The sequence below is a fragment of the Rhipicephalus sanguineus genome, chromosome 4 (genome assembly GCF_013339695.2).
Source record: "Rhipicephalus sanguineus isolate Rsan-2018 chromosome 4, BIME_Rsan_1.4, whole genome shotgun sequence".
Lineage (NCBI taxonomy): Eukaryota > Metazoa > Arthropoda > Arachnida > Ixodida > Ixodidae > Rhipicephalus > Rhipicephalus sanguineus.
The window spans coordinates 64804631-64830253 of record NC_051179.1 but is presented as its reverse complement, the minus strand read 5'-3'; the positions used below and the strand labels follow the sequence as shown (position 1 = coordinate 64830253).

At 45.8% G+C, this 25623-nt stretch overlaps 1 protein-coding gene and 1 long non-coding RNA gene across 2 annotated transcripts in view; both read right to left on the bottom strand.

Moving 5' to 3' along the window:
- Window positions 1–362: 362 nt before the first annotated feature.
- LOC125758049 (uncharacterized) lies at window positions 363–19222 on the bottom strand. The gene is made up of 3 exons (XR_007415772.1): window positions 19170–19222; window positions 6390–6535; window positions 363–504 (listed from the first exon to the last, which is right to left on the bottom strand). It is a non-coding gene; the product is annotated as an uncharacterized LOC125758049 (long non-coding RNA).
- Window positions 19223–19228: 6 nt separating this feature from the next.
- LOC119390138 (uncharacterized) overlaps window positions 19229–25623 on the bottom strand; it is a 60623-nt gene continuing 54228 nt past the window's right edge. The window contains exon 3 of the mRNA XM_049414671.1: window positions 19229–19359. Within this exon, the coding sequence (XP_049270628.1) occupies window positions 19229–19359 (131 nt within the window). The remainder of the gene's footprint in view (window positions 19360–25623) is intronic.

Genomic DNA, 25623 nt, shown 5'->3' with positions numbered 1-25623 from the left:
GAATGGGAGACAGCCCCTGCTACGGTGAGGCTGGCACGCATCATCACACCACTGTCTCGTAACATTTCATTTGCTCCCACCTCCGCTGTTTACAAATAGATTCTACAAATCCTCACGATAAAATGCACACCACATAAAGCTTTGCAACCTTCAGTATGCCACTGAAATATCTGACGCAACCTTGTGAGGGGCAGTTAAAGTGTGCACTCACCTCTTTCTGCTAGAAAGTTCACTGTGCAGGTACTTGAAAAAGAAGTATACAGATACGACTTCACAGATTTCCAGATCTCAAGAATGAGAATGCCAGTTCTTCTTTAAAGCACAGTAGCACTGCTCTTTTATGATATTTCATGGTAATACAAGTGACGCTTTGTGCCTTTAAATAAAATAACTGGAGAGCTGGGATTCCTTTCTTGAACCTCTTGCTTTCATGACAAGTTCTTGGATCACAGCTTCGTGACTTTGCTCCAGATGTCTGCGGCTGAAAGCAGTCTGGAAAAAGGACTGAAACAGAAATATGCCATTGGTAATCACTGAATGCCACCCTTCATGCCATGCAAAGAACATGAGCGACATTTGAAGTTAGGTTCTAAAGATTACGTCATTCTTATTTGGTTCAACTGGTGAAAAACTGTGATGAGACCAGTAAACAGTGCCCATCAAATTGAACACAGCAGGCATATGTACCACTCAATGTTAGAAAACTTTTTGAAAAATGTGTTGGGCTACTGTCATCATTCATGGCAAACAGAAAAGGCCACTGCACAGCAGCTTTCAATGAATGGGGCCAAGCTTTGGTTGTAGAGCAACAGTATGAAATCGCGAAACTAAAGTGGTGGTATTTTCGAATTTGCATTGCAAAGCCTGTACCAAACTAACATGCTCTAAGCAGTAGGCTAGCTCTGTTGGTGCTTCACAACTCGTTTATTTCTCGCTCTTATATTCATCATCTTGACATGTGTACATGTTCCTCTTTTAATGCAGCCAGGCTTTATCTCCTAAAACAATTAAAAGTGCTATCACCCAGTGTAAGCTGCACCTAGATGTATTGAAACTTCCTTGACCGTTTTCTATTTATTCAATAAGATTGCGCACACGATGCTAATGGTGCAGCCACATTCTGAAACGCATGCGAGCACCAGTGATCATGCTAGAATATACTATGACTTATGTGTAAATAGCCAACGTGTCAGCTCCATAGACCAGATCTTCAATTACTGATAACAGGGCTGCTGTATTGCTCACCATCACAACAATGTGACAGTCTTCATTGATATGCATAGCCACAGTACCTGTACTAGAAGGCTTATCATGACTAGAAAATACCAAACTAATAAAAATGCTACATTAACAAGTACATGACAGAGTAATGACAGGCTGTATCAACTCTGACCGCTCAACAAGTTTAAATTCCTTCACACACAGTATGCGCGCCAGTGGTATGAGCACACCAAGTTTACACCAATGCATAAGCGAAAACTTGGCAATTAAAACTGCTGAACAACCAGAAGTAGGATTATTACACATTACTCTCTCATGCCTCCTTGAATAAATCCATTTCCAATTCAAAATTATTTATTCTTGATTTTAATGAAGATGCAATATCTTGGCTTTTTCTGTCTGATTTCAACACTATTATTATTACCAGCAACTATGAATATATTACTAGCTTATAAAGAGAGCTTGAAGCTCACGAACTTCAACTCGTACATTCTACAAAGATACGTGGGAATTCAAGCTTTACTAATGACAGACTCTAGCACTAGAACTTACACACAGTTCTAGTGCTATAAGGGTGACGGCTTGGGCTAGTTGGTATATCATGATGATTGCTACAGCGCGAACTCTGGACAAGGACATCAAGGTATGTGCAATGCTCGCAGGAAGTTGTGTATAGGATTCCTCTCTCCTGTGGTGCATGTTAGGTCGGACAGACCGGAAGGTGTCCAAATGACCAACTAAGGGAACGTGCTAACAACATTAGAAATGAGAAAGATGGGTTTCTTGAACAGCATTGTACTGCGTGCAACTGTATGCCTCTTTTTGATGACAGTGACGCTGTACAAACACAGGGGTGACTGCTCCTGAATCATCGTCGAGGCGGCGCAGATGGCACGTGAGCACGACTCATGTGTGAGCAGGCCTTCTTTATCCCTCTCCGAGACGGAATTAAAGTTTCTGGAAAGCACCGGCGCGCGCACCGAGTGATATGGCTGGTATGTTTTTTTATTGTTTGAATTTATTGCTTTGCTCATCTTCTTTGCACTGCTCTTCTTTTGCCATGTGATTTTGTCACCTATATATTTCCGTGTTCTGCACAATAAACATATTTGGAAGTTAGTGCTCGTCTTTGCATGCCTTTTGTCCTTGTCCTGAGTTCGCACTATAGAAATCATCTAGTGCCAGAGTTTCATAAAACTCTGGTTAAGTTTATCAGGAAGTGGGACTATGTTTTTTTTTCCTGTGACCATAAGAACGTTAAGTGCCGTTTGGCTGCACTATTGGAGCTATGACAGCAATTGAGCCAGCTGTACATACACTAGCCTGCCTTCCATAAAGCTTTTGCATGTACTCCCCGAGAGAAATAGAGAAAGATTAATACTTGCAAGCAATTGATCAGTTCCCTGCTTCTCATTTTTCTTCCGAGTTGTTTCACACGCTTTACATAACACCTCAATAATCACTACACTGAATTCTCTCTCTGCGACCTAAACTGCTGGTGGTACTCATTCAGCATTATCCGATGCCCTATAGGCTATGCATAGGTGACAAGAAGTCAACCACAAGTTAATGAAGGAGATTATAAGATTGAGTAAATTTTCATCTGGCTTTAGCTGTAATGTATTTAGCCATTCCCACTATGACTATCAAGATAGAAGTTTTTGCACTTTTGCTTCACTTTCCTATCTGATTGTGCTATTTGCAATGTGAAGTAATAGGAATATATTCGTATCTGCAAATGGCAACTGTTATTTAACACATAGATTCATTGCAAAAAAGTTTTGAATATTTGCAAACCCCTATGCATATTAACTTGTCACACTTAGCTACACTGTACACTAGGTTCATTGCCGCAAAAAGCTTGAGAAGCGTACGTTGGGGGGCTAGTTGGTAAGACATAATTGAAAAAATTTCTAACTGCGCTAAGGACGAGACACCAGAAACGAAGTGGACAGGACGATCGCAGACTAACAACTGGTTTATTGAAACATACACCACCCTTATGAAACAAACTAAGCGCGTGCGCAATGACATTCATGACCACGTGACAGGTTTCACCACCCCCAAGACTCCTATCTACTACAAAGGAAATCACGCTCTTTTCTGGAAAGATACACGGATGTGTCGCTGACGCACTTATCAGGCCCGTGTCTAGCTATCCGAGATGCCTCCAAGATTTCTCTTGCTCTTTGGCTTCTGGCTCGCCCTATCACCTTGGTGCTACTGAAGATGGGCTTGCATCCCTGCGCACATGCGCCACAATGAACTGGTAGGTGCTTCCCACTGCCGTCTCCTAATGAATTAGCATGCTCCATCAAACGCTTGTTAATACACCTTCCGGTCTGCCCCACATAAACCATTCCACAGGTCAGGGGGAATTCGTAGACCACTTCAGATGTACAGGGTACATACGCACGTCTGTGCTTAACATCACATCCTCTATTGTTCACTTTGCTCGCGTTGGACATGGCACACAAACGCGACAACTTGCAAGGCGCTGAAAAAACCATATCGACCCCGTATCTTCTCGCCACCTTTTTAATGCCGTGCGACACCTTGTGTATGTACGGCATCACTTCAAACTTGCGCCTTTCATTCTTCTCCGATTCTTTTCCTTCATTTACTTCTGCATTTCCGTCAGCTGCAGTGGTACGGTGGCAAATGACCCTTAAAAGTGATTCTGCTACAGCCTGAAGCAGCGTCTGCGGGAAACCTGCAATTGCGAACCTGCAATCTGCGATCGTCCTGTCCACTTCGTTTCTGGTGTCTCGTCCTTAGCGCAGTTAGAAATTTTTTCAATTACGCAAAAAGCTTGCTCTGTCATCATCTGCCGATAACATTAGCAGTGATGAAAGCGATGGTATGCTGTTGTTATGCAGGAATAGTTTTTTTCTAAATATGTAAGCAGTTAGGCTACAAGTAGAGTAAATCACTTGCACCGGAATCTAAGCGAGGTACCTTGTATCGAGGGAGCTATAGGCGATTAAAAGGTTGCCCTCCTCTCAAGCCGTGCTTATTTCTTCTAGACTTTGTGGGAAAGGAGAGAAGTCCGCCATTTTCCCGTGCGAGGCACCCCAGCTCCTCTTACCCCCACATCTCCTAATTGTCACCTCCTACCGGCTCTCGAATGAGGAAGATCGTGTGTTGATTGTCAGGAGGCAGGTGTGTCGGGAGGGATTGTCGAATTGTGTATGTATGCACTGGGAAGCTAATCAGCATCCGTAGCACCTAACTAAGAGCTAGACCGGGTAGAACCCACTTCCACTGACGCCCAAGGTGGTGTCGTGCACAGGTGTGCGGCACTTAGTTTCCCTCGAACACAATGCCAAGCCCTCGATAGGAACTCTGGGACCTTATGTGCCTTGGAAATGTATGTGCCTGTGGTCAGGAAGACCAAACCTACCCATGTCAGCAAAGGCATGCAAAGCCGTGAATACGGCTTGCGAGTTGCTCCTGATCTCTCTCCGAGAGCTGCCACAAGTGAAGTTAGCCGACACACCGCCCGTCCAAATGTCGCTGGCGCAGGCGCACCAAATGGCAGCATTTCACGTGCTTTTTTCGGGCCGCTTCCACCGAATGGGGAGTGCATTTTACATAGCTGGTGACCGGCCTATGCAAATGCAGATGGTCAACCATCACGCGCTGATAAACGAGCCAATAAGGCACGACAGCGCTCGTGCTCACGGGAAAGTCACCGCAGTCAAAGGAGCCGCATTGTTCCACAAGTGTGGTAAGTAAAAGAAAAAAAAAAGAATCGGCACTAAATGGTAGCCATGAACCACAAGGTCATGCCTACAGGTCTGGGAGACATAGTTAACGACAACTCAAATAAGCACTTCAAAGCCGTCTACAGCCATGACAGTGCATAAAGGACAGGGCAAAGCTTTGTCAGTTCACTACTTGCCTGGGTATGAAGACTGACATATGTAAATACGCATGGACATGACATGCCTACCTAGCAATATGGAACGCCAAAAGGCGGCATATGACCGAGCACATTGAGATGTGGAACTCCAAGTGGATGATGCGGTCTTGAAGAGTAATCACACGCTACATGATGCATAATTACTCTTTGGAAACAGTATTTCCAAAGGCAAGTTACTACAGAGCCCAATCTGCAGCGGTAAGCTGCAGATTGGGGTAACCTAAAATTTACCATTCGCACAAGCCTATGCTGCAGGCATAAAACTGTGTCCCAGCAAACGAAACGGCAAGAATGCCCTTCAGGCACCAGTATAACACCTGGAGCGAGAGGAAATAAGACGAATGACCGGCTGCCTGCGGCGAGAGCCCTATCGTTGCTTGCCGACCTTGACTCCGTCTCAGCCTGCCAACAAGGCATCGAGACCACCTCTCCTGGGGCCAGCCTATTCTGGAAATCCAGAATAAACCTTGTTGTTTGTTATTAGTGTGTGTGCGTCGTGTTCTGCACAATATAGCATTACTGTGCCTCCGAAGGCGGTAGAGCACTGAGGTGTGTAATGTGCACACTGGGAAGCTTGTCACTGTCCGTAGCACCTAAATAGGAGCTAGACCAGGTAGACTTCTTCATCAAGTGGTTCACTACCGGGTGCCACAATGAACCTGTCTGCTCACATTTTCTCCTCCAGTACAAGTGCAAAGAAGCCAATGAGATCAGTCTCATGAGTGACACCCCAAAACAGGGCAGCTGAGAACTTGGGTGTGGTGGTGCGCTGTACTCTGTAGTGATGCACACGTTTTCCCTTAATACTTAATAACAAGTTCCTTAATAACAAATTACTCAGTTTATGGGGAGTGCTTAAATCAGTTTTTTAATGGTCTGAAAGAAGTGGACAACTGGCTCAGTGCGTGTAAAAAGTCTTCAAAACCATTGCAGGGTCCCTTTAAGTTGATGAAAGCAGTTTTAGCTTTGCATCCAATTGTAACGCGCATTTAATTTTCGAACTCATTTCCCTGAAACAAAAGGTGACATGTCTAGAATAAAGGTGTGTTTAGAATCGAGTAAATATGGCATTCAGAAAACTAAACACTGTACGACTCGTACTTAATGAAAGGTCCAGCAGTAGCAGGGCTTTTCACTGTTTGCATTGTACTTTACCATAAAGACTGTGGGGCAGTGGCTGTATCCAAGTGGCCTTTCAGGTGTCTCTGCTCAACCTGTGACCTTCTAGAATGTGTCCACTTACCAGCGACACCTAGGACATGCCTTATGCATGACCACACCAAGGACAGCTTCATGCTACTCGAACTGCAAATGTGTGCCATATGGGTTCTGGTCAGCAAGGCAATGAAGATGCTTCCTCTGACACAGGAAGTGTCACCCAGGACGTCCCTGCAAACAGAATGCAAGAAAATATTTTGCACCTAACCACTGTGAGAACTATTTAAATGTTTGTTTGTCAGATGGCTGCTTGTTTTTATGCAAAAGCCACAAGCGGGTAGCACCCACTGTCCTCCAAATGATCAAGTGCCCATTTACAAAACTTCACACGTGTCAGACAGTCTTTTCATCTGCACACGTCACCTGCTGTGGTAACTCAACAGCTAATGTGTTGTGCTGCTAAGCTTGATGACCCGTGTCCTATTTCCGGCCACCGTGAGCACATTTTGATGCGCAAGAACAGCTGTGTGCTTACATTTAGGTGCACATTAAAGAATTCCAGATGGTCAAAAGTAACCCTCAGTCCTCCACTATAGCACGCCTCATAATCATATATAGTGGTGTTGGCATGTAAAACTCCAGAAGTCTTCTTCTGCACACATCGCAGGTGGTCCACGGGACAATAACTACAGTTGAAACTCTATTTAACGAAGTGACGACCGTGCTAGAATTACTTAGTTAAACTGGGAACCTCGTACTACTATCAAGAAAAGGGCTTTTCGATCCTTCAAGATCCAAAATTGCACCATAGCGTCACCCGAAAACGACTGCACATTTTATTTTCCACTAACACATGCCTGCGCGTGTGAAAAGTCCGCGAGGGTAGCCTGGACATACGGGCTTCCATGTCCGAGCGATACAAGCAGGGTAGACGGTCACATGACACTACAACAAGCTGCCGATATGTGAAGGACGGAGAGAAGCAATGCAGTTATTGTGCAAGCAGGCAGAGCAAGAAAGTTGCGAGGAGACGATTCGTGCCATCTGTTGCATAGATGATTCAATAGCAAAACCAACCACCGTGTTCCTGTGGAAGCATTTACAGGGAAAACCACCACCACAGCCTCTAGTGCCATTTGGTACATAAAAGTGCTACCGAATTTTAAGTTTGTTGTTTCGTGTAGCCTCATCAAAATGAAACTGGGGTCGTGAATAGGGCAGCTATATGTTTTAATGTCAATGGCGTTACAGCACAAGCCCAAAGAAAAGCCCATCTGTCTGAATATTAGAAACAAATCGCTACCTTTTTACAGATTTATTCCTGGAAAAACTTCGTTAAATTGGGTTTAGTGCCATGATAGCTTTGTCAGCTTCGGATGATGACAGCACTAAACCCTATGGGTACCTGCCGGGGAATGGAAATTTCTTCATTAAATCGTGAAATTTGTAGAATCGTGTTTCCTTAGATAGAGTTTTAACTGTATGATGAATGGAACCATGAAGCGTCATGAGACTCCTGCAATGTCAGTGCTGTAAAGCTGCGGATTTCACTTTCACAGCTTGTCGTCGTCTGTCATCCTGTCACCACAAATTTTTTTCATTACAAAAACAGCTTAACATAATGGGACCAAGAAAAAAAAAAGAATAGGGAGAGAAATGCACAGACTCTGTTTCCTGACCTGTTAATTTGAGCTGTCTTCACTCAATGCAGCATCTATTCCCTCAACAAGCCTACAGCAATGACTCCCACTTAGAGCCATTGCAAGATAAAGTTTACCTTTCTCTTTCAGCAAGATTTCTGATGAAGATTAGAAGTTCATTCTGTTTGTCTAACGCATGGCTGTCATTTCAATTTACACCTTCGAATAATTGCACCAATCCCGCTTCAAGATTCTGCCTAAAGATAAAATGAAGATGAGAAAAACATGTACTACACCAATCATTTGCAACAGAAACAATAAATTACATAGTTTTGTAATTAGGGTGCGCTCGAAGAAGTTCGGCTGGGTATATCCAGTGGCCATTCCTAATCTTGATTTTAAAAAATTGCATATTGCTGCCAGAGACTTGCAGCTAATAAATAAGTAATAGTTTTGTGAGGAAAAAAGGTCTTTTATGGAAACAAACCTCTTTACAAATAGAAGCTTGCTACCGGCAGTGGGCGCCCCACAGTGGCTATCCCCTAATGGCAACGCACATTCCTGTTAGCGGCAATTGGCCAATAGCTGACACTAAAGGCGCGTTCACACTGAGACCTTCGGTGGCTAGAGTAGTGCGGAACCCAGTTTGGCGGCAGCAACATCCACTGGAACAGCCCTTTCCATGCCGATCAGTCCTGGACCGACTTTTGTGGCAGCTGCCACTGGATTCCCTCACCACAAACCAATCGAAGTGCGAGACGAAAGTTAAAAAAAAAAAGGACGTGCTTATCATATCACAGTTGTCGAAGCCCTAGTGACAGTGAAGCCAAACACGATCACCAGGAACACAGGTGACATGTCGGTGCTGGCCTTTTTAATTGCCAGGTTCTTTTTGACAAGCACAAAGTGAATTGCAATGACTGTTGTACGAGTAGCAATATCACTCGACTTTCTCTTTGCAATACACCATGTCGCGATGTCGCAGAATGTGTAGCATTATCTTGGTGCTACCAAGCATCTTCCACCTTTGCAAAGCAGGACGTACCAACCTCCACTGCCTGCGTCATTTTTTCTTTGGTGAGTACATGTTTCTGCTTGTCATGCATCGCCAGAAAGTGGCTTGCCAACAGGTCTTGCAGTATGACAACTCTGCTTCTGTTTATGCGATTCGCCACTACGACCTATAAACACAATGTGAGCCGAGAGCCGCAAGAGCAACCGGGATGTTTGGCGCCTACTTTTTGCTTAGCGCTTTAGATGGCAGATGGCGCTGTATTGCATTTTGGCAGCATGGTCGGTAAGCAATGTCAACAATGCAGAATTTTGGTGGCAGGATTTCGGTCGCTGTAGCCGGTGGATTCCCCAGTGTGAATGAGCCATAAGAGGGCAGGATTAAGAAACTATGTTGGGCTAGTTGGTTACTGGCATTATGGAAGAAAACTTTCTCGGTGCATATTGTTACATGCACAGGAGATGTTTAAGGGGTATTTAATGAGCACCGAGGCACAAAAGACCGCGGTGATCGCCGGAGCAGCGTCGTCGTCCTCTTCCTCTTCTCCCGCTCCTCTCGTTCCCCTCTGGCAGTGACACTTTGTAACATTCCTCCTCTCTCAGACGAAGCCCTCCGGGTGAGTCATTCCTGCTTTCTTTCCGTGAACGGCTTCAGGCGGGCAACATGCGTCACCTCAGTCTTGCGTGAACAGCGGCCACTTGCAGTAAGACGCGCTATCTCGTAATTGACCTCGCTTAGACGATCGAGAATAACGAACGGGCCGGTGTAGTCTGCAAGAAGTTTTTGGCTCAAGCTGAGTCGGCGTACTGGAGTCCACAGCCAAACACGATCACTGGGAACATAGGTGACATGTCGGTGCTGGCTTTCATAGCGTATTTTAGAGCAGGCTTGCGCGGCCAATGTACGTAGGCGTGCAAGTCGACGAGCCTCTTCTGCACGACACAATGTCTCGGCGATAGACAAATCATCATGGATAACAAAAGGAAAGATAAGTGTCCAGCGAATGACGCGGTGGGCATGCGTAGAGGAGGAAGAAAGGGCTATAACTTGTTGTTTCGTGCTTCGCAGAGTTGAAAGCGTATGTCACGAATGGTAATACTTCATCCCAGTTTTTGTGGTTCGAAGCGACGTACATTGATAACATGCTGATCAATGTGCGGTTTGTGCGCTCGGTGAGGCCATTAGTTTGCGGATGATAAGCTGTTGAGCGTCAGAACTTGGAGGCACACAAATGGAGTAATTCTTCCACAACATCGGCAGTAAACTGCGATTATTATCACTCGAGGAGGCCCATGCCGAAGTATGATGGAGTGGAGCATAAACTCAGAAACCTGGGCTGCCGTGGAGGAGGATAAGGCTGCCGTCTCGCAGTACCGTGTCATGTAGTCAGCACACACTATTATCCACCTGCTGCCTCTTGAAGAACGCGGAAACGGTCCGATCAAGTCTATGCCGACCTTTTCGAATGGAGTGCTGGGTGGATTTACTGGCTGTAGGTAACCGAGTGGAGCTGAGGTAGGTCGCTTGTGGCACTGACATTGTGTACAACTAGCCACATAGGCGTCAACTGTTTTGCGCATTTGAGGCTAGTAGAATTGGTCTTTGGTGCGGCTTAGTGTTCGCGTGGTCCCCAAGTGACCAGATGTTGGGTCATCGTGCGTAATACGCAGAACAGATGTCTGAAGAGACTTGGCAATTACCAGTAGAAAGTTAGTGCCCGTCGTTGATAAGTTCCTCTTGTAAAGAAGACCATCTCGGGTGCAAAATCGGCCTTCGCTTATGGAGCCTTGCGTTGGAGGAAAAAGAGCTTTCAAGCTGGGGTCTTTGCGCTGCTCAGCGGCGAAAGTCGAAGCATCGGGAAAGTCAGCTGACAGAGAAGCGATAAGATGGTCAAAGTTGTCAGCTTCACAATCTGTCGTCGGTAGTGGCATCCTAGAAAGGCAATCCGCATCAGCCTGTCGACTGCCACTTTTGTACGAAATAGTGAATTCATATTCTTGTAGACGAAGGGCCCATCGAGCGAGGCGTCCGGATGGGTCGCGAAGGTTGACCAGCCAGCACAGAGAATGGTGATCTGTTACGATGGTAAACGGGCGACTGTAAATGTACGAGCGAAACCGCTGCACGGCAAATACTACTGCAAGGCATTCCTGCTCGGTTACAGTGTAGTTGTGTTCAGGCTTGCTTAAAGAACGGCTTGCATACGCTACGACATTTTCTTTGTTGCCAGAGCGCTGAATGAGAACAGCACCGATGCTGATGCCACTTGCGTCTGTGTGAATCTCTGTTGGAGACGAAGGGTCGAAGTGCCGAAGGATTGGCTGTGAAGTTAACGGAAAACTTCAGCTGGCGAAAAGTGGTATTACACTCAGGGGTCCACTGAAACGGAGTGTTCTTGCGTAGAAGATTCGTGAGGGGATGACAGATATCCGAGAAGCCGGGTATGAACCGCCAAATATGAGCAGAGCCCGATGAAGCTACGGAGCTGTTTCAGAGATTTAGGAGGTTCGAATGATGCAACGGCTGCTGTCTTCCGTGGGTCAGGTCTAATGCCATCTTTATAGACGAGATGTCCTAACACTAAAGTTTGACGCTCAGAAAAATGGTACTTTCTTTGAATTCAACACAAGCCCAGCCTTTCAATACAGTCGAGCACAATATCTAGACGAGTATTATGCTCCTGAAATGTGCGTCCAAAAATTACTACGTCATCAAGGTAGCACATACAAATCTGCCATTTCAAACCCCGCAGAATAGTGTCCATGAATCTTTCGAATGTCGCCGGCGCATTACACAATCCGAACGGCATCACGTTGAATTCGTACAGCCCGTCTGGGGTAACGAATGTTGTTTTTTCCTTGTCAGCTGCGTGTATTGGGAATTTGCCAATAACCGGACCTTAAAATCAACGGAGGAAAATAGGAAGCAGAATGTAAACAGTCTGTGGTGTCATCAATACGCGGCAGCAGATAGACATCTTTTTTGGTACGGAATTCAGTCGGCGATAGTCTATGCAGAATCTCCACGTACCATCTTCTTTTTCACAAGAATGACTGGTGCGGGCCCAGGGACTCGCCGATTCTTGAATTTACTCCCTTCGTTAGCATCTCTTGCACTTGCTCGTTGATATCTGCGCTCTAATGGTGCCACTCTGTAAGGTTTCTGCCGTATGGGATGCGCCAACGCGGTGTTGATTCGATGACGTATTCGAGACGATGGAATTGAGGGCATTTGGCTGCGTTTTGAGAAGTCGAACACTTTAGAGTGCTTGGAGAGAACGTTAAGGAGGGTGTGACGTTCGCTTTGGCTAAGTGACTTCCTGATCATTTGTAGCATTTTTAAATCCTCTGACCGTTGAGAAGCTACATGTCCGTTCACAGCATGCAGCACTGAGAAGAGCCACCAGCGCCATAGATGATTCGGGGTTGAATGCAGCAAATTTCATGCCACCAGGCAACACTGCAGGCTCCATTGAATTGTTGATTGCCCACACACCTGTGCGTCCGTTAACTACAGACACCACACAATGACTAAAATGTTCTTTTTCACACAGGCCCAAGGAATCGGTTCGAGTGTGGCGTCGAACATGGCAAGGTCGTTACTAGAACAAGTCACTGGAACACACATGGCAGAGAATGCAGGAACGACCGTGTCCTCGGAGACAAAAAAGCTGCAATCATCACGGGGTGAATTCTCCAAGAGCGCAGCTGGAAAACTACCGTGCATGGAAAGGTGCCCACTTCTGCAGTCAACGGTTGCCCCACACTCCCGCAAAAAATCGATTCCCAAATAACATCATGCGTGGATCGTGTAATAACAGCAAATTCTGTAGGAAATGTACACGTCTCACCTGGAAGCTGTGCCCTCTGAGCCAATGTCTGCTCTGCCCGCTTCTTCTTCGCGTTGGAATCACCGAAGCACTTCTGTACTTCCTCAAGAAAACAATCCCAAGATGTGAACATGTCTTCGTGGTTCTCATACCACATGACTGAGCTGCTCTGACGAGTCCCAGCCGTTGCTTCTGACCACCCTCTTGTATTTCTTCAGCCACTCGTCCACGTCTTCTCCAGAGGTCCCGCCAAAGTTCGGCGGAACTCGATAGTAAGGTAAGGAACCTATCACTGTCGTCCTCGAAGCACCAGCGCTCTGGTCATGGGACATCTCGATTGGCGATGGTGGGAGTCCGGCAAGGTGGTGGCTGCGGCGAAGTCCAGGTATGTAGTAGTGCTTCCGTCGTTGGGTTCGTCGTACCCAGCACCTTCCACCAAACTGTTACGCGCACAGGAGACGTTTAAGGGGTATTTAATGGGCACCGAGGCACAAAAGGCCGTGGTGATAGCTGGAGCAGCGTCGTCGTCCTCTTCCTCTTCTCCCGCTTCTCTCGTTTCCCTCTGGCAGTGACACTTCGTAACAATATTAAGGTGAGGCGGGGAAGACAAATGAGATTGGCATTTGTCCTTTGTGTATCCTGCTGTTTCCCATCTGAATCAGGCTAGTGAAAGAAACCCACGTGACTGGTATGGCAAATTGAGGCGCCATCCATAACTGGGATCAGAGTTCAAATCTGCGTTCCGTCTCCCCCTTTTCTCCCAACTCTCTTCAACCCCCTCTCTGGCGGGATCAACTCCCTCTCCTCTGGGAGACGCGCTGGCGCGCTTTCCGCCGCCGACTTTGAAATCCATTGGAAAGTTTCGTGTCTGGCGTTTGTAAGGCGTGCGTTAGCCGTCGTTGCTCGTCCGTTTCACGGTGCTCGCTCGCTGTGTGCTTGTGCGACGCGATGTTTTACGACTCGCGCTGTTCGTGCATAGAGCTTTGTTGCTCGAATACTTCCAGAACAGTCCCGGAATATATGTGCCAGCCCCAAAAGAACCACAGGTGAGCGTGCCCTTTGAGTCGCGGTTTTCATTGTGTCAGTTTGAATTCACGTCCATACCGAGTAGCTGTTTCTCTGCAGTTGGGCTAAAGTTATTGTTTTCAAAAATGACTGATTTGGAAAGGGCACGATGCTGCGTTTAAATCGTTATACAAACAAGCCGTGGACATGAAGCCCATGCGACGTAACAATAGTTACAGCTTTACAACTCTCACAGAACCGCGTGCTTGAGTGTGTGTTTTGCATTTGTCTCCGGTTAATTACTCGCCATCGCCTATAACCACGGTTTGTGAGACATTAGGTAGATGCATGAAAACTTGTGCTGCTCTGAGACGAACAAACGAATTCACTTTTGCACGAGTCGACGGCGCTCTTTATCTGATTGGAACTTGTCCCTTTTCTTCAGGGTGGAAGCGTTTATAAAGTATTCCGGAACGCCACACAGCTGATCGGTGCGCCTAGAGAAAAGCTGAAGAATTGCAGAATCGGCGCATTTCAAGAAGAGATGCCATGAATCCTCCGATATCATCCGTTCATTTTCTCTGCGTTTATCATCACTAGTTATATGAAAATCAACGTTTTTGGAAATTTAGTCAAAGTGAGGCCAATATTAGTTGTGTTATATGTGGAGTTCATTTCGACATCTTTAAAATGATCTTTACATTATTATTCTATTTTTAGGTATTTTTAGGTATTTCAACTGCTTTCATTGTTTTTGCATTGCAGTGAATGTTCAACTTTGTTAGTTATGATAATTTTGTGCAATATCGTGTGCATATATCAGAAGCTCTTCTGCACTTTTGTCAGTATAAAAATTGTGTTTTTTATTGTGTGCCCTAATGTTATGTTCTGTTTTTTATTCCACTGTTCTTTAAGTTCTTAACTTTGCCGAGAACTTTTGTGTTGTTTAGCGGTCATGAACACGTGTATGTCCTGTTCATCACTTCTGTTAATCTCGTGAACTTCTATCGCACCACATTTGATAAAAATGTTGATTTTCGGAAACAAGGACAATAAAACGAGACCAAAGATATTTTTTGTTGTGAGTGCAATTCATTCTTTTGCATTCTGGCACATGCTGCACGACTGCAGTGTGTGCAGAATGCTTGATTGCAAATTGTGTACAATCAAACGCGCAACGAACGCGCGGCGCAGCACGCGCAAGCGGATGCGAAAAAGAAAAAAGCGCCGGCGCAGCACGCATGAGCGAGCGGGTTCATAAAAAAGTGGGGGAGGAGGCTGCGCAGCACGTGCACGTAAACAAAAAAAAAAAGAATAAAAAAACGGCGCGTGCGAGAGAGCAAGGAGAGGAGGTGCGAGGCGCGGCTGGTGTTGCCATGATGATGCATACTGTGTGCGCCGCCATTCTGCAGTTCGAGTTTCTGAATCCCAGCTGGCAGGATAGTAACTGAAGGGACGTTTGACGCTGCCAACGCTGACATCATGAATTAAGGCATCCTATGGGAGGTATACGGAGTAACCTCCCCCTGTCTGAATCATGTTGATAAGACCATGTTCTATAAGGCAGGCAATATATTTGGATCAGGGCGGTCCTTTTTACTGTTAGTGAGTTCTTTGATGCAATTAACTTTCAAAATAGGCTATATAGTAGTAAAAAAAGTTTCATTTCAAATTTTAATAAGAAATGTGCACTTCTGAAAGAAACCAACTGTTATCTGCTCACACTCGGTAGCACCCAGTAAACAGGAATGAAATGTAATGCCGCACGCACGGCGCTATCACTGGTGCAGCCCTGTTTCTTTAGAACGGAGGAGGTGAAATGACTTTGCTATCCCACTTGCATGAAATACGAGCAAGGTTGTATGGCATATGATAATGAATGACCGTTGCATTCTGATTATATGCCATATAATATGCGTAAGGGCCACACCTTTTCTCCATGATTTTGATGAGATGCAGTCCTTACACGGGACCAAACCTCATGGTATGTTTTTTTTACAGCGAAAGCTGTTATGAGATCATTTCACCGGCCGTTTTTGGCGCCGTAGTTGTCCGCCGCCGCCGCCGGTGTCCGTAACCAGTATCGCTCGAAATAAGAAAAAAAACGATATAAGAAAAAAATTCTAGGATGGAACGAGGTTCGAACCTGGGCCCTCTGCGTGGGAGCCCAGTATTCAACCTCTGAGCCATGCCGGTGCTTGAAACTGCTTTGCAAAAAGGTCCTATACAGGCTTCATGTCGGGAAGGAACCACAATAGCATATGCAATATAGCGTGGTAGAAGAGTAAAATAAGCACCAAGCGTCGCACAACGCGAATTCTGTAACCAGGCGTCACACAATGCGAATTGCGCAACGAGTAGGTTGTTCAATGCTTCCAACCCATTAGGAAGGACTCTGCCATAATTCTTCATCGTCATCAGGCACAGCATCAACAAAGTGCGCATAATGCCTTACATGCGTTTAGCAGGTACCAACGCTCTCCGTAGAACGACGAAAAATGGCATAGTGCCTGCTGCCCTACTTCTCAAAAATTACAATGATTTATAGCGTAGTGGGTTCCTCGCAAGTGCACTTGTATTGGTTGCGAAGGAAGCCCATAAGCGCATGATCCACTTCCTCGGGGAATCAGTAAAATTACAATGATTTATAGCGTAGTGGGTTCCTCGCAAGTGCACTTGTATTGGCTGCCAAGGAAGCCCATAAGCGCATGATCCATTTCCTCGGGGTCTCAGTAAAGTTCTCGCCCCCCCCCCCCCCCCCCCCCGTCTCTCTCCCACGTCAACGTATGTTATACAGCATGACGGGGGGGAGGGGGGGGGGGATAGCTACCGGGCGTCACCCAATGCAAATTACATAACTGGTGGGCCGTTTAAAGATTCCAACCCATTACAAAGGGCTGAGCCATAATTCTTCATCGTCATCAGTTGTCGCGTCAACAAAGTGCACATAATGTCTTACAGACGTGTAGCTGGTGCCTCGCTTCTCCGCAGAATGACGAATAATGGCTTAGCAGGTGCTTCCCAACTTCACAAAAATTGTGATTTATGGCGTAGTGGGTATCTTTCTAGTGTACTTGTATTGTAGCCCCAAGAGAGCTTAACGGGCTCTAGAAACGCCGCTCTTCCAGCTTTCGCTGTGACTGTGCTGCGGTTTCAGCGCAGGCCTGGTGTTTTTTCTGACTATGGGTACGATATCTGCCACAATTCTCCATTCCCACGCTCTACCACAGGAGCAAATGTTATCCTTTTCATAACGGCTTTAGTCATTCACTTGTGTATGCCCACCGAGTTATTCAGCAATGCTCTCTGATTCGGTCTGGGGGTGTCATTTCGTGGCTGCTCGCTGGCGTCCACTCTGCACAGAGGCACCTGAATTCTGTCTTACACAGCCTGCAGATAGAAACGGACAGTTGATGGCAGCTCTTATTTTGTAGCGACATGCAGAAGTTCACAGTACGTGAAAATTTGCTGATGCGCACACAGTGGGGGACAAATATGGCTACTCCTCCTTCAGAAATTTGCTTCCATATGTTGATCTGCCAAGTTGTGATTGGCAAGTTGTGCTGTGGCCCTTAAACAATTCTACAGAGTCTGTGCAAAAAGTATTGGGTACAATTTTTTCGTGACGTTACTGTACACCCCAGCGTGACTGTACACCACAACGCATGCTTGCAAAACGCATGCGCTGTGGTGGGGTATGCGACCTTCAAGACGTGAGTGCCAGTCACCTGCGAGCTTTCGTTCAGGCTAGATTGTGTTTTTAGTAGACCCCTTTTGAGTGACTCGGTGCAAACGCAAAATGCAGCAAATGACTGAACACCGGTACGACATCAACCTTAGTACTGGCTTGACGAAAAATGACATTGCGACGATTCCACAACATCCTTACAGCCCCGACTTGGAACCAGCAGACTATTTCGTATTCCCAAAAGTGAAATCCTCCCTCAAAGGACACCACCATAGGATGCTAAGTGCTGTAAAAGAAGCTTGTACAAGTGCCCTTAAAGGGACCGACAACCAAATTTTGCGGTACCAGTTTTCTTGAGTGCAACGGGAAGCTTACCGGTCAGAGCTTCTAATCACGGAGTGGTAACGCGGAGAACGCCGTAAAACATTTGTAATCAGAGTTTTTCGATCTGCAGCGATTATGCAGTCTTAATATCACATGCTGCAAACAGTGAGAGGTGAGCGCGATAGCGATTATACGCCAGCAGTGGTGACAAGTTATGCCCTAAGTATAAAAAGGCAATGTTACGTTTGCAAAGCCTGCGGCGCCGCGACTACTGCTTTCTAGCCTATTAAATTATTTTACAATAGTTATAGCGTTTTTCTGGGGCTTCTTGTAGAAGTACTTTGGCCGTACACAGGTCGCTTTATCACATTTTAGTCAAGCCAAGCCAAGCTAAGCCTTCGAAAACGAAACAAGTGGAAGGATACACCAGCAGTGTTGTTCATGAAGTGGTAGCAATCCTCCACAGAACAGTAAGTCGATGGCATTTTGCGAGCAGCGGCGCAAACTCGCGTGCTACTCTTCAAAAGTCCGATACGACGAGAGCAGACGAGAGTCGAGCTACGCGGGAAACGCCGCCGGACGCCTCGCGCATGCGCCGCAGCCTCCGCTTCACTGGAAGCCACGAAAGCAGCGCCGCATCTCATGTTTTACTTCTTTTACCTTAGAAACAAACGGGATTTGACAATAACATACATATTCAACATTTCAGCCCTCGTTCTGCTGCGTGTAAAAGCATTGGACTACGTACAACAAAGTGCTTAAGACTGCATACGTCTAGTTCATGGCGCTCGCGCTAGGCTGCGCGACATGCCGGTTTTTGTTACTTTTAAACGCGATTTAAAAATATAAATCCTACTCAGATCGCGAAAAGTATTCTGGAATCTGTCACTATAATTCACGGCCTTTTCATTTCCACCAGGATCTAATCACCCGTTCTGGCCAGTTGTCGGTCCCTTTAAAGACCTACCGGAATCCACCTAACGGGAAGTCTTCGAGTTGTGAGAAAGTCGTGGGCAAAAGTGTGTTGACGCTCAAGGGATCTATAGTCTGAAGGCTTGAGAGCTGGCCTGTAGCCAGGAGGGGGGAAGTGCCCTAAGGGCCCAGGCCTGCCCCCCCTAAATCTGATGGAGGAGTGTGTTTTGCCAAAATAAGCAGTGAAAATAGGTGTTTTTCTCAAATAGTCGAGGCCTTCAGCAAGTGGGCCCTCCTGAAAAAAAAATTCCTGGCTACGGGCCTGCTTCAGAGCCATTTTAACATTATCTAGACACATGTATTTTTCCGAAACTTTTCCCGATTCTTTTACACAAACCCTGTATATGCACTTGCTCATCGATCATCCGGAAGCTCTTGTGAACTTCGCAGCTCACCTGGTGCAAGAAGTGAGGCCACGACTGTAATTTCTGATGACACTCTGGTGATGTGGTCATTACGCTGCACTGCCGCACCATGCTCCTCTGCCGCTCCTTTTGCAGTGACAGACAAACGTGGTACTGACTGGCGCACTGGTCTGCACTGCTTGGGTTTTGGTTCGCTTCACTGTTATGGGTCCTTGGACGCCTGGAACAAAAAGACAACAAAGAAAGAAAAAGATAGCAGGACATACATACACTGTAAAGCAAGTAAGACAATGTGACAACAAATGAAGCACACATAATGCGATTGAACTGACAAACCGAAACTTGCGCGATTCTTTGCTGGCAAAAAGTCCATTGCTGGTGCGCCACCATCTTGTTGCGGAAGAGGCGTGATTTGTTGGTATTAATGGCTGGCAGGTCAGATATAGTACTGATGAAGCGTGCACACAAGAATCAGTCGTATAAACATACATGGTGTTTCACAGTGACATTTATGTTGATATCACTAGCACAAAAGCGACATTTATTCATATGGCATCAAGGGTAGTCATCTCCAGCCATGGACGGCTATCTTGTCATTAGGATATAAATATTGCGTGAGGACTGCAAGCTTGATCAACAGTTATCAGAATAATGCCAGTTGAAAGCACTCCTGTCAATGGGGCACGACACTGCTTTTCATACGTGATCATGACTTCGACCATACACGATCAAAGCCTATACCCCATGCATACTGGCAATGAGTAATTATAAACTTTGCACATTAAGCAAAATACACCTCTGTTGACAAGCCGAAATTTGGGCTATTTGTTTCTGTGTTAAGTGCATGATAAGAATTTCCAGCAGCGTCAGGATGGAAGCAAGTGGGCAGACAGGTGCTGGTTTCGTCTTTCTGTTCACTTGTTTACACCGTTAGTGTTTTATCTGCTAATTCTTATATTGCTCTGGTTGGGCGATATCTACTGTCATTTTAATGCAAACATAAACACAAGAGACAAGTCAAGACAACCCAAACGCCGGTATTTGTGTCATCCTGACTTTTCTCTTACGTCCATGTTTGCACGCCCAGTTTTGTGACACAAATACCTACCAACTAGCTCAGCTCTCTGTTATTCTAATCAACTGCCATTTTGAGAACAGTATAAAGTACCAACTTTAGAGATTTCTTGAACTTAAATAAGAAAGACGAAGCGGGGCTGAATTTGCGTACAGGGGTGACTAATATTTTCTTTTCCCCCTGAATTTGCCGCCGCCCTCAGAGCTTCATGGTTTGGTAACTGGCGATGGGAATGCCTTCCTGCATCCCCTAATCCCCATGCTGGCACTGCCAGGTACGCACTCACCTATGGTCCTTGTGAACACATTAGCTTGAGTTGCCATATCGTGAATGCGTGATGACTCGTGCTGACTCTCCAGAAGGTCTGCATATTTCTGTTTGTGGCAGCGTCAGTGCCCGAAACCTGAAAACGTTGTACAGCGCATAATCGGGCGTTGAAAGGTACGCAGGCACAATCGACGCCATAATATCGGTGAACAGAGATTCGTCAAACTGCGCCACCACTGGATAATAGGCGACATGTCACAAAACTTAATTTTTGTGAATGACGTTCCGAAAAGCAAGCGAAGAGATGCATTGAGACAAACATAGATGCACTGAGACTTTGGTAGAGTCCAAAGAACGTGTTTCAAAATGAACGAAAAAAGTCCAACATCAGGGGCCCTCGGCCACCGTTGTCAAAAACCTGCATGGCAGTTTTAGAATAGCGTACGCTAAGTTCGCGTTAGCGGCCCGCTATTTCCGACGCTTAACGGGAGGCAACAAGCGGTTAGCATATCACGCATGCGCAGTTGCGCGAAAAGCTAACGCAAAGGCGTTGCGTACACAAAATAGGCAGTTTTAGAATAGCGTACGCTAAGTTAGCGTTAGCGTTTTACGGCCCGCTATTTCCGTCACTTAACGGGAGCCCGCAAGCGGTTAGCGTACGACGCATGCGCAGTTGCGCGAAAAGCCAACGCAAAGCTTTGTGTAGCCTATTCTGACGCAACAGTTCCCACTTAGTGGAAGTACGGGGCATGCAGACTTTGAGCCCCCCCTCCCCCTCTTCCCATTTACGTGATTGGGGGGGGGGGGGGGGGGGGCTGCAAAAGAAACACTCGACAGGAGCGCGTACGCCATGGAAAACCAAGGAGGTTTTCAAAACGTCCCATTTTCCCGCCGGTAACCGCAGCGCATTCACGCACTCCGTCCACAAACCTCGGCCGTTTGAAACAATGCTTGCCGATCATATCCCAGCAACGAAGGGACAGCGTCCAAGTTAAGCGAAGGTCTTAAGTCGACACCGAGCGACCTGAACAAGACAGGGTCGCATGTGTAATCCTCTCGACGAAAATGCAGCGAGCACACTCTCCGTTGTTTTGTTCGCTCGCTTCGAAATGGCACTGCGGTGAGCCACAGTGAACGTCGTGGTTCCAAGCGCGGCAGGAGATGGTAGGCACAGACTCCAAGTTCACTCTGAGTTTCCCGAGCTCTACCAGGCCCATTGGGGCAATCTAAAACATCACAAAAACGCGGTACACGTCCTCGGCATATAGTTCTCCGCGGAAGGGGTGGTTTAGAGTTTTGACAATGCTGTGTGAACGCGTTGAGCCTTGTAAATCACCGTAACCTATGGCAAATCATACAGTTTTGATACAGTGGGCAAATAGGGCAAACTCTTCGACGATTTGGAAAATGATCCCTAGCAGCACCAGCGCTGTCCCTAGTTGTCCTAGAACGCCCGCGCGCCTGCCATGGAGCGTGGACTCCGAGATTGGAGAGTTGCGGCAGGTTGCGCGCCAATGGTTTCAGACTCGAATGGGTTCGGTGCAAACCGACGCACCGATGCAGAGCGACGCCACGCATTGAAATGTCCTGTCGGTAGTAACGTTCGGTTAGTGGGCCAGCCATCCATCAGAATGAAAAGAGTACAAAGAGATACTGGCCGGAATGCCACGGGGTCGTTGTTAATTCGTGCGTCCGCGTACCGAGCGGAAAGCACCAATAAACCAAACACAGCCTCCTAAGTCCTGACCAAACATTGTTCGTTGCATGGGCGTAGCCCCCCCCAAAGCCAAAACAGCCCCACTACCCCTCATATGCCCTCTCCCACCAGAAAATTTCCTGCTTCGTATGTGCATACGTGCGCATAGAAATACGAATGGACCGTATTATATTACAGTTGTATTAAATTGAACTTCATTGGGGTGCTATTTGTCTGTAGCCTAACTACAGGAACACAATGAAACACATGTGCAAGGCTTTGCTAATAGGTTATATCAATAACTTATCTCAATGTAATGAATGGCAAAGATTCTCACAAATGATGATGGAAATGATTGAGGGAATGGTGGAAGCTATAAAAGCGGTTTTTCTAAGGAATATGGAAGTATTATGAGCGACATTTTGCATAATGTTTTACAGTATAGCAAAAGCCTTCTGCAGCCATGTGCAAGACGTAGTGAAATAACAAATCTGAATATGTACGCAACTTGAAGCACCACACGAGGTATAACAAAAAATTTGTAGATATGGTACTTCGCCATATCTGGTGCAACTCTTTCGCATTATACCTGAAGCAACTTCACTATATCTGAGCTCTGTACTTACATATATGTCCATCACATGTTTATGGTTCATGCGTGCTGTGCTATAGGATGCTGTGTACTGTACGTGTGCCCATGTGTTCTCGACGCTGAGCAATGATGGAACATGTTGCCGTAGCTGCGCAAAAAATACTGAACAATATGTCGCAGCTTTGCACCACATGTCGCACTGAAAGTATCGCTCCACAACTAAAACAGGAGAGTGTAATTCGAGCTAAATGTCATCTAATATTACAATTAAAAAGGAATTGATTTGTGGAGCTTTTCACAATGGAAGCTTCATTTGAGTGTATCAAGGATGCTACCGTATGACTAGTCAGAATTTTCTAATATATGAAACTTGTGAATAAAAATATTGCTATGCTACAGCACGTACTGAAGAGGAGAGAGTTTCTGAAGCAGCTTAGATGTCAGCACAACACACTTTTCATTAATTGAGCTCCATTTGTTTAACAAATGGAGCTCACAATAATTAAACAATAAGCACACTTAATTTTCCTCTTCTTCTGTCTGTGCTCTCAGCATGGCAATATGGGGACTTTGTGGAGTTATTTTAAGCTATGTCTGTTTGGTTCACTTAATGGTCTCATTCAGACTCTCAGCACATCATCTGCAATTTGCTAGTGTTGAGTATACACTGGTGTGAAGGCTTGTTTTTGCACCTCAATATCCGACAATGTTTGCAGCTTGCTTTGGTAGACTTGTTCCTTTGCCCGCCACTTGGCACGAACACTTATAGTGAGGAATTGTGACGCTGGACAGCATTTGGTACATTTACGAAAATTTGAGCTGTTGTGCCTCTTCAAGATTCTCTGTCTTGTCCGAAACAACATTGCTGTCATTGCAATAAATAATTTGGAAACACAAACCTTCATGAAATGAGTCGTGCCAAGGTAGAGTGCAAAACGCGTTGTTGCAGTGTTTAAGCATTCACTGCATTACAAAGGCCATGTATGGTGAAACTGAAATTACGGGTTTGTGGCATATATTGATAGCAATCGGAACCAGCAGCTTGGTTTGAATGTAAAGCGAGACAAAGAATTTACTGAAATCAAGAGATGTTAGCATCGCAACATGATTGAAATGAGCTCCTGCTCTAGATAATGGATTGATCGATTATTGGTTCACCACATTACTTGTGATAAAAAATGAAAGGAAAAGCCACTCAAGAATGGCTTGAGGAAAAGTCAGATTATGAAGTTTAAAAGAATAGGTAAACAGAACAACAAAAGAAAAAGAAAATTCGGGAATAATGCAAAAATATGTAATCAAACATGAAAGAAAAAAAAGGACAGAAATGAAGTAACATGAAATTGCATCACCTAGGCAACAGGGGCGGTGCCAGTGGGGGGTTTGGGGGGGGCTCCAGCCCCCCAAAATTTCCGCCTGCCCCCCTTTTGCCCCCCAAGAGCAAGCATAGTCAAAATACAATGCATATTTTCCCAGCCTCTCTGCCCCCCTGAAGGAACCCACTTGTCGTGGGTGTCCCCCCAGTAAAAAAATCCTGGCGCCGCCCCTGCTAGGCAATCTTAACAAAGGGCCATGAATGAAACGAATCCTACAAAACTTTTATGAGACCTATACATAGAATGTGCAGCACGCTTAGGGGACAGCCATCCATTGCCACGGCTGCATTGTCCTTGGGTTTAAGGATGGTCAATGTATTGACTGGTTTGTGTGCGACCTTTTAATGCAACTTTCTTGTACGTTCAGCTGTTGGTTTCACTGATACTTCTAACACAGGGGAGACACGCTCATTCCCAGCAAAAGACCAAGAACAATGCACTAAGAGAGAGGCAACTCAGATGAAGCCGGAGGTACTTCCCACCACCACAAATCCCGCAAACGAGAGGAAATGTTGTGGCGGCAGCTACAGACTAATTAATTCTCTGTCTTTTCATCCTTCACCTCTTCCACCCTACACAATATCCCTCATATTGCTCCTGCTGTGGAGCTTAGCCCACAGTGTATCACTGAACCTGGGACAGTGTGTCCGAACGCAAGCAAGAAAAACGAACAAAAATAATTTTTGACCGGAACGAGAACATAACTGAAATGTTCTCTTATTTGTTTCAGAGTGAAACTGAAATACTTTATATCAGTTTTTGGTTCAAGGGGAAAGTTGGCAATCCGGAACAACCAAGGTCATGCAATGTGAGCATTAATGCATATCTCAGGGGACGTCTCGTGCATATCTCAGGAAGGGATTCCAAAGTAAAGATCTGTCGAAAATTTGTAAAAAACGATAGGAGTGGAAACCGGACTGTTTATATTAACGCAAGTGCACCTTGATCTGCCATCATACAGGCCAGTGGAGAGGGCATTCTTGGCGCTAGCCTGTTTGTTGTGTCAGAACGGTGGTCTCGCTTATCACTCGATGGCAGGCTGTTTCTGAGATCATGCTCTCTCCCTTGATACAAAGCATTCAGCATGCTCAGAGAACTCGTAATTCACTTATGAAAATTAACTACTAGTTTTTATCGTTACTTTAATTAAACATTTTTGCATACAAATAAAAACTGTAATGAACCGTTGTGGAATTTTTTTTTTTGTTCCGGAAGAGAAACGCCACGGAAACATTTTTCAGTGAACGAAACTAAAAACATTTCGTTCCGACATCCTCACCTGGGAATGTCAGACGCACCAGGCTACCATCATATTCCTTCACCATCACAATCCTGCTGTGAGACTGCGCTGACCATCTCAGAGCCATATGAGCAGTGTCAGCTGATTCAGCAGGCATGTGGAGCGGTGCGAGCCAATGGGGCCCCAAACTAAGGGCTCCACCCTGCAAGGAAGATCACTCATCCTTCTACCAATAAAA